This window comes from Bidens hawaiensis, unplaced genomic scaffold, assembly GCF_021521415.1.
Source record: "Bidens hawaiensis isolate Kalapana, Puna unplaced genomic scaffold, B.hawaiensis_p1.1 tig00019588_1, whole genome shotgun sequence".
Classification (NCBI taxonomy): domain Eukaryota; kingdom Viridiplantae; phylum Streptophyta; class Magnoliopsida; order Asterales; family Asteraceae; genus Bidens; species Bidens hawaiensis.
In genome coordinates this window covers 153,346-161,573 of record NW_027492976.1, presented here as the reverse complement: position 1 = coordinate 161,573, position 8,228 = coordinate 153,346, and the positions used below count along the sequence as shown (strand labels likewise).

At 32.8% G+C, this 8,228-nt stretch overlaps 2 protein-coding genes across 2 annotated transcripts; both read right to left on the bottom strand.

Moving 5' to 3' along the window:
• On the bottom strand, positions 1-1,263 carry LOC143558698 (uncharacterized). Its single transcript, XM_077047481.1, has 2 exons — positions 526-1,263; positions 1-9 (listed from the first exon to the last, which is right to left on the bottom strand). The coding sequence occupies exons 1-2, from the start codon at positions 1,261-1,263 to the stop codon at positions 1-3; spliced, it is 747 nt and encodes a 248-aa protein (XP_076903596.1).
• A 2,377-nt stretch (positions 1,264-3,640) lies between these two features.
• On the bottom strand, positions 3,641-4,147 carry LOC143558697 (RING-H2 finger protein ATL51-like). Its single transcript, XM_077047479.1, has one exon. It carries the CDS (start codon positions 4,145-4,147, stop codon positions 3,641-3,643), a length of 507 nt encoding a protein of 168 aa, XP_076903594.1.
• Between the last annotated feature and the right edge of the window lie 4,081 nt (positions 4,148-8,228).

Sequence of the window (8,228 nt, the reverse complement as noted above, 5' to 3'; positions counted from 1 at the left end):
TTAGGCTATCTAAAAAAATTCCAAACAGTCACAAGTTAAAAATTTAAAATAACTATGACAACAAGCAAGAACAAAACAAGAAACACAAAACTGTACTAGCAAAATCAGAGTCAATCTGGGCATGACCAAACCAACTGTTGTTTATAACAAATATGTCTGATTTATTGTACTGCAATGAAGATAAAAAGTATGTGTTTTCATTTTCCATATACATCCAATACCATCACTAGTCAGCCAACACATGGTTTAACCTTTACCTTTACATACATGATATCACACAACCTAAAAATCATCACTAAAAATAAAGATTCAAGAACCACTTTCTTGAAAGATGTAATCTCATTGGTGATTGAAACTAAAGCAGAAAACCACTTTCACTAATTAAATTAAAGAAATAGCAAAAGTGGCTTTTCTTGAATTAAAATTTAAAACTACTACTAAACCTCTAATAAAAAGTTATACATAACATGTTTACATACATAAAAGAACTTATTATAGTTCTTATTATGATTTAAATATTGGTACCTGATGATGATCAACTTCCTTATCTTTTGACACAATTAGTGTAATAAAAGATCCACTTTCATCACTTTTTTTAACAGGCTCATCAACTGATCCATCAACTCCAAATCTTTCATTCAATTTTCTCTTTTGAAGTTTATCTTCAGCATCTCTTAAAAACTTAAACTTTGGAGGTGGTGAAGCCCAAATCCTGTTGAACTCAGCATCACTAGATGAATGTCTCAAAGGACTAAAAGGTCTACATGTTGAGTCTCTAGGGGTTATAGGTGGAGTCAAGTATGGTGGTGAAGCAAGTGGAGTAAAAAAAGGTGTTTCAACTGAAAACACAACATCACTTAAACTTCTACCTCTTGAACTTTTTTTACTCTTGTCTTCTGACTCCAAATCCTCCTTGGTTTCTTCCTTAATAGTGAACAAAAACCTTGGTGGGCCAGAGAGGTTATGCAAGGCTTCAATGGTCATATCATCACAATCTTGACCAACTGGTCTTAGCCATGATGGTGGTTGTGGTTCATGAACTTGGGTGTCTGTGGTTAGCCCTGTTGAGCTTAAAGATGAAGGCTTTTTCCAACAAAACAAGTATAAAAACTCTCTTGCTGGACTGTTGTAACTTTCTTGAATATCTCTGTTTGCAACTCTCTTCTTGCACCATAGCAAGTAGTAAAGCTCAGCAATAAGAGCTAATAATAAACACCCAAACACAAGACTTAAACCAAGTCCTACACTACTTGAAGATCTCATATTTGTTACTAGTTTACAAATAATTTACATGATGAAGCCCTTATCGACCTGTAGAGAAGCAAAGTGGCTGATGAAACTATAAAAACTTTGGCTACAAAGATAGGTGTGTCCCAAACTATAAAGTCCAGTTTTATCTATAACTAACTACAAGCTACTGTGTTGAAAAATAGAGAAAAAATGTTTTAAAAAAAAAGTTGAAATGAAAGTCTTAAATGATTGTGTATCATTAAACTCGTGAATATCTTTTTACTTTATACCCACAAAATTTAAATAAGACACATGACCACATTTTGTCTTGTAAAAATTCAAATTTTGTGATGTAACATAAAGACAAGAAAAATAAATTTCCACTCAAAAGAAATTTTAACTTATTTGACAGTGGCATCATGATTCACTAATTTTATACTATTGATTTATGGGAATGGGACAACCAATAGATTTTAAGAACAACCATTTGTGTTTTTTAAGTGAAACACTGTTTGATATATTTTTATGATAAGTATTTATTTTGTGAAAAAAAATATATATAATTTAGGAATAAATGGTGTATTTATAAGAGTGGATAAAATGGTGTGAAAAATCTTTAAAAAAAGCATAATTTATGGTTTGAGGAGGGATGCCCACAAAATCACATGGCACCACATAAGAAAGAAAGTGATGTATCATTCAACACTGTCAGTTTTGCCCTCTTTGAGACTTCAAGTCTTCATTTCATATCTGTTATTTAAAAAAAAGTTTATTATTATAGTTTCAGCTATATATATATATATATATATATATATATATATATATATATAATAAAGTGATGCTCTTCTTAGACTTTTTTCATAACAACGTTTGAACTTCACCAAAGAGTATTTGGTCCAATGGCATCCAGTGGTGTAATTGGTGATCCCTCTCTTTGAAGGTCGAGGTTCAAATCCCGTAATAAACAGGTTAGTTGGATTTAGAAGTTGGATAATAGTTAAAAAAAAAACTTTAGTAACTTTCATGAAACAGAAATTACTGTTAAAAAATGTTGATTCAGCCCATTAAGCCAACAAGCCCATTTTATGTTAAAAGAGTTTAAAGGTGATTTCACAAATTGTGGGCCTTGTTAGATAAATGGTTGTTAAGGTTAGACGGTAAAAACCGTAAAAAGTAGGCCCTTGTATGCAATTTTTTTTCAAATATCGACGATAATTGTGATACCAATTAACATCCCCAGCCCTGTGATTGTTCAATACAGGTTACAACAATTATACTTCGAGTTTGATCGCCCAGCCCTGTGTTGGTTATTTTAGTATTATTGGATTAACTTATCGTGGAGGAAATAATGTTAGAGATTAAACGAGTTAGGTGACGCGGGAGTGCGGGCTTGTTTAACAATAATGTTATTTGGGCTTTGTATACTTGGGCTTAAGTGTAATGTTAAGTGGGCTTTTAACTAATTTATTTGGGCTCAAGGGGAATGGATTTGGATTATATATTAATCTATGTTTATTAATTCCCTACATAATTTTTTCTGAATCCATCGAATATACAGAACAAAAGACGGTTACTTCTCTCTGGTTCTTTAATTCACAGACACAATCAAAATTCAATTCTATGTACAGAAAAATCTCTGTCTTATCCGATAAATCATTGTGTGTAACCCGCAAATAGGTTTAAACCAAGATTGAAATCAAGATTACAGGTTTGCATCATTGATCGAATTCATCCTCCAGGTACGCAATATATACAACACCATGTACCCGACTTTCTGGCTTCTTGGTTACTATCCAATTACCCGGTATCCTTTTGTGGCCTTAAGTTAACTCAGTCTATGTTGATGAATTATTCATAAATGTTGTAAAACAATTTTGCTTAAGTTATTTATCATATGGTGACTATGAACCATTCATTTTGGTCATACCAACCACTATTACTCGTTTTCCTCATTAGGATATCGCGGCTTTGATTTTTGTAATTCGGGTGGAGACTTCTCAGTCACCTATTCTTGGATTACTCTCATGCCTAACTATTGACTTATCCTCTCATTCACAACCAATGCGTCAAAAAACATGTTGATAGTATTCAAGGTCAAACGCGTCTTATGAACTTTAATATCTCTTGTGTTCACGGTCTTTGTAGGGTCTATGTATTAATAAATGTTACAAGAGTTCAAAACTCACAAAAAATTGACAGTATATGGCATTCATAACACATTCAAAACAATGTTTGTTAAAGCATAAAACTGCTATAGCTTTTGTAACTCTCTATCACCTTACTTGATAACAATATGGGCAAGTATTTATCATTATGTCCATGCTCATCACTTCATCTAAATTTGTTAAGTATCATATGTTCTAAATAAGAGGAAAATTATACTTATTCTGAAAATCCTATAAACAAAAACCTATGCACTCGATATCTGAACAATGGTAGAAGCTTCTTGTCTAACCTCTACATCTGAATCCGAATCCAAAATCTGAAACAATATTTGAGATGAAGGTATAGCATCCGTCCGGCATATTGGACAATTAGAATGAGAACACAACCACATATCAATACACGGTACATGAAAAGAGTGTAAACATTCAGGTAAAGTACGTAGCTCTTCATCCTCCTCAAATTCACACAAACAAATCGAGCACATGCCATCATCGTCACCATCTCCTCCTTTTGTACCTAATCCCGACCCCTTTTGATGCTTGTGGGCCGGGATAAGGAGAACCACTGAGTTCTCCAGACTATAGTCATTGTCCTGATGATTTTGTTGGTGCACATGATGAGCCGGATTATGACTCCGCCTACGATTGCGCCAAGTGACGGTGATGAAATGGTAGATCGCCACAAGGACGGCTATCAATGACACTATGACTAGAAGGGAGATTAGTTTGAGTGTTAGTGAGTTATCTTCCATGATGCATTAAGAACATTTGGTAGAAATTATGTATGATTAATGATTTAGAAGGCGGCATATGGAATCTTGATTATGGTTTCGGACATTACAATGAAGCCAATTGTCCCATTTAATGTTGTTGTTCTTAGTCGGCATCTTTCAAACACATTGACTTGATCAACTAAACTTCTTAATGCTGTCTTCTTAATAAAATTTAATAAATGTATAAACAATTGTTTTCTGGAGTTTTGTGTTTGTGTTTTTATGACAAAACTGCCAATTGTGATGGGGGTTTTAGTTTTTATATTTGTTTTGCATATAATGCTAACCATATGGCTTTAGAGTTATGGTTGATAACCATTTTTTATATAATCTTTAAATCTTTAGTAATAACTAATAACCATGTTTTGATGGTTGGGTGGTCAATGATTATAGGTCAATATTATTAACTTATAACATAATTCTTTTATTTTACACAGTAGGTTACGACATAGGTTATTTAAAAATCGAGTATACTAGTAAACTAATGATAAAAATCCTGGACGGCTGGATCAGCTATGACTTGGTGTTGTACTCAGTCAAAACAATCCAGGTAAGCCCATCAGCATTTATTTATTTGGACTTTATAGAATTGGGCTCACTACAAGCAAAACATTGTTTTGTTCACTTTGTAGTTGGCTTCTACAATTTGACATGCACAAACCTCTTAATTACCGGTTAGTGGTCAACGGTCAAATAGCAGGTTAGACCGGTTAATCGGGTTGGGTACTACCCAGTTTTCAAGCATAAAAACCCTAACTGGTATAATCGGTTTCGGGTATAACCGAACCGGTTAACAGGAATGAAAAATCGGTTTAAAAAAATTAAAAACCTTAAACCAGTTTCGGTTAACCAGTTATTAACCGGGTTCTGAGCCAAAATGTAACTGGTTATATAGCGTCAGGTATAATCTAGTTTTTATTGGACCGGTTAAGAAGCGGTTAACCGGTTAGCTTGTGCATCTCTATCTACTATCATGTATCCGGTCTCTCTTTCATTGCAATTTTGACATACAAAAGTAGAGGCATCTATTGTTAGGTTGGGGGATTTAGGTTCACATAGTGAATCGTTAAACCTAAATACGGCCCATATATTTGTACATGTCAAATATATCGACCCTAATGCCACACTCACAACCATGTAACTTGAACAAAATCCATATAACGTGTTTAAATGGGTTATAATCCAGTTGTTAATGGTTTTTTAACATATTGTATTAAAGTTGTAAACGAGTCATAAACATGTATTAAGGCTATAAACGAGTCATAAATGGGTTGGCCGGGTAAACTATAACTGAATTTTTTTTTATTATGTTCTATCATAAATTTAAATGGGTTGAAGGGCCAGCCCGTTTAATTTTTAGCATAACCCCAAACACGGTCCATTTAAACCATGTCAGGTGACCAATCAAAACCCAAATTATTCGTATCAAATTCTTATCATGATTCAACTCTTCAAGCGGAGTTTGTAATTAACGACTTAACAAAAGTTTAATAGTGTGTTCATGAAACGTTATTGTTTTCACCTTTACAACTTTTTTTAAAGAAGACAAGCTTTCGAAGAGTTAGGCTGAAAACAATTTAAAGGAGACTCGTGTGGATCAAAATAAGGCGCAATAATCACATGTCAAAGTCAAAACACATAACGAGCATAGCGAATGCTTCGTTGACAGAAATGTTACCTAACCGGTTACTTTTGAATATGGGGGCATGCTTATAATTTTATATACACCACATGGTCCGTTTTTGCTATTTACTATATTATATATACTAGGTTATAAATCCGTGTACTACACAGGGTTGGGTAAAAAATGACTTAACATAATGAATTATGTTTAACATGCATTAACAAAAGCAAATTATCAGATAAAAGGATCGAATAATATGTAACTAAAAGTTTAGATACATAATAAAAGTCGCTTGATAAGGTGGACCTAAAAATATCGTAGTCCAATTCACCCATTGCTATTAATTCCTCTATTACATCCAAACCTATTTCCAAGTGTTTGAACTGAGCCCATTTTTAATTACAAATACCTTGATTGGATTAATTTTGGTAAAATGAGAGCTAAGAACCGAACCTATGAAACACAAAACTATCCTCCATGCAACTACCAAAGAGGAAGATGTATCAACTTGTTTATGCAGGAGAGGTTGTAAATGCAAATGTACCCAAAACATACATAGCAGGATCATTATATTAATTAAGTATTAATATTTTAATTCAAAACATATCTGAATCTTGAAATGAATGAATGATGAGGCAAATGCTTACATGGCTGGCTCTTTATCACCTCAAAAACCAGATGGCAATAATGTCTTTTGCTTGCGTATGAGTATGGAAGTGAAACGGGTCGGTGGGATCGGTTACATTTTAGGAAACAACCTGTCGAATGAAGCTGAGTTAACCATAGACAGTGGACGTACTTCCAGCAACTGCAGTTACATCAGATAATGCAATACAAATCCTTAAATATAGTTTAGTAGAGACAACTTATTTCAGTTTTAAGAGTAAAGTTGTAATTTTCAAATCACAAAGGTTAATATCGTCTTATTAATTGGATGTTTGGGTTATACCTTTAATTTTGACCCGTAAGCATATTCACAACAAACATCAATGCTTCCAGTTCTGCCCCTGCTATATAATCAACCTACAACAGTTAAGAGTATGTTGTTCATATCTTTAGCATCTTTCACAAATAAAAAAATAATTAATAGAACATAAAGGAAATATGAAATCCACATGTGAAGAATGGTTAAACATTCAGTTGTCAATTTTTGAAACGTGCAAATAATTTATGTTCTGACATGTTAGTCAACCAACCCGGCCGAATCATCTAGGCGTGTAAACGAAAACGAACCGAACGTCCAATAATCCATTTGTGAACTGTTCGGCAGAAGACCTTTTATGTTTGTTTATTTATTATATGAATGAACATGAATGTTTTGTTCATTCAGTTAAATGAACGAACATAAACACATGTCTCACTTGTTCATTTATACTCGTTTATCTTCATTTGTTTACGTTCATCAGTTTACATGTTTTTAAGTTTGTTTATACATTAAGTTAAAAAATTTTAGACCCACTACACTTAAGTCTAATTTTATTAATTATCTAGGCCTCACGGTTTGATGTTCACGTTTGATTTAAATTGGTGTCCACTCGGTTATGTTTTCTCATCTATGTTCATTTACGTTTGTTTATATTCTTTCGTTTACGCTTGTTTATTTTCATTCGATTGTGCTTGTTATGTTACCTAGAAGATATAACTAAACAATGTAACTACAAATTAGATCACTCCACTTTGGCTAAAATATTTGTTAAAAAAAATAAAAAATAAAGTCACCATAAAAAAACCTAAATTATGATTAAAAGATGGAATTTTACTTACAGTTAAACCATGCATTATGAACATGGTCAGCAATGTTGTCATCAAGTTTAACAACAAAATATTGCTCTATTAGCCATTATTAACTTCAGTTTTCGATTAACTTCTTGGTTTTCTTCCATATACCGGACGCAACTGTGATGGAATAAGGGTTCAGGTGTGAAGAATAGGGTTTATAACATACGAAAGTTATACGTTTCACTGTTAGTACTTATCAATTGAAAAGTTGAAAACGTGAAAATGATGAAGCAGGAGGTGGTGGAGTCATTTTGGTTACCAGCGGTGAGGAAACAAAAACAACTGCTTGTAATCTGTAACTTCTCCTAATTTTATGTTCTTAATTGTGGTCGTGACAGGTGTCACGATAATAGCAAGTGAAAATTAAAAGGCAGAGTTGATGTGGTGATGACACTTGTTAATAAAAAAACTTTGTTTTATTATAATAGATGAACCGTATGCAAAACTAAACACGAAAGCATAGATAAAGAGTACAAAAAGATATGATACAGATATAATTACTTTGTTGTGGGTACAAATTGTTTATAGTTATTCTTGTTTATAAAAATTTCTAGGATTAAAACTTATTTCTATTATTAATTTATTTGATTAACAAATAATTCAAATGAAATTTATTAACCCAATTTATTTTTCATGTAACGAAATTCAACATTTATC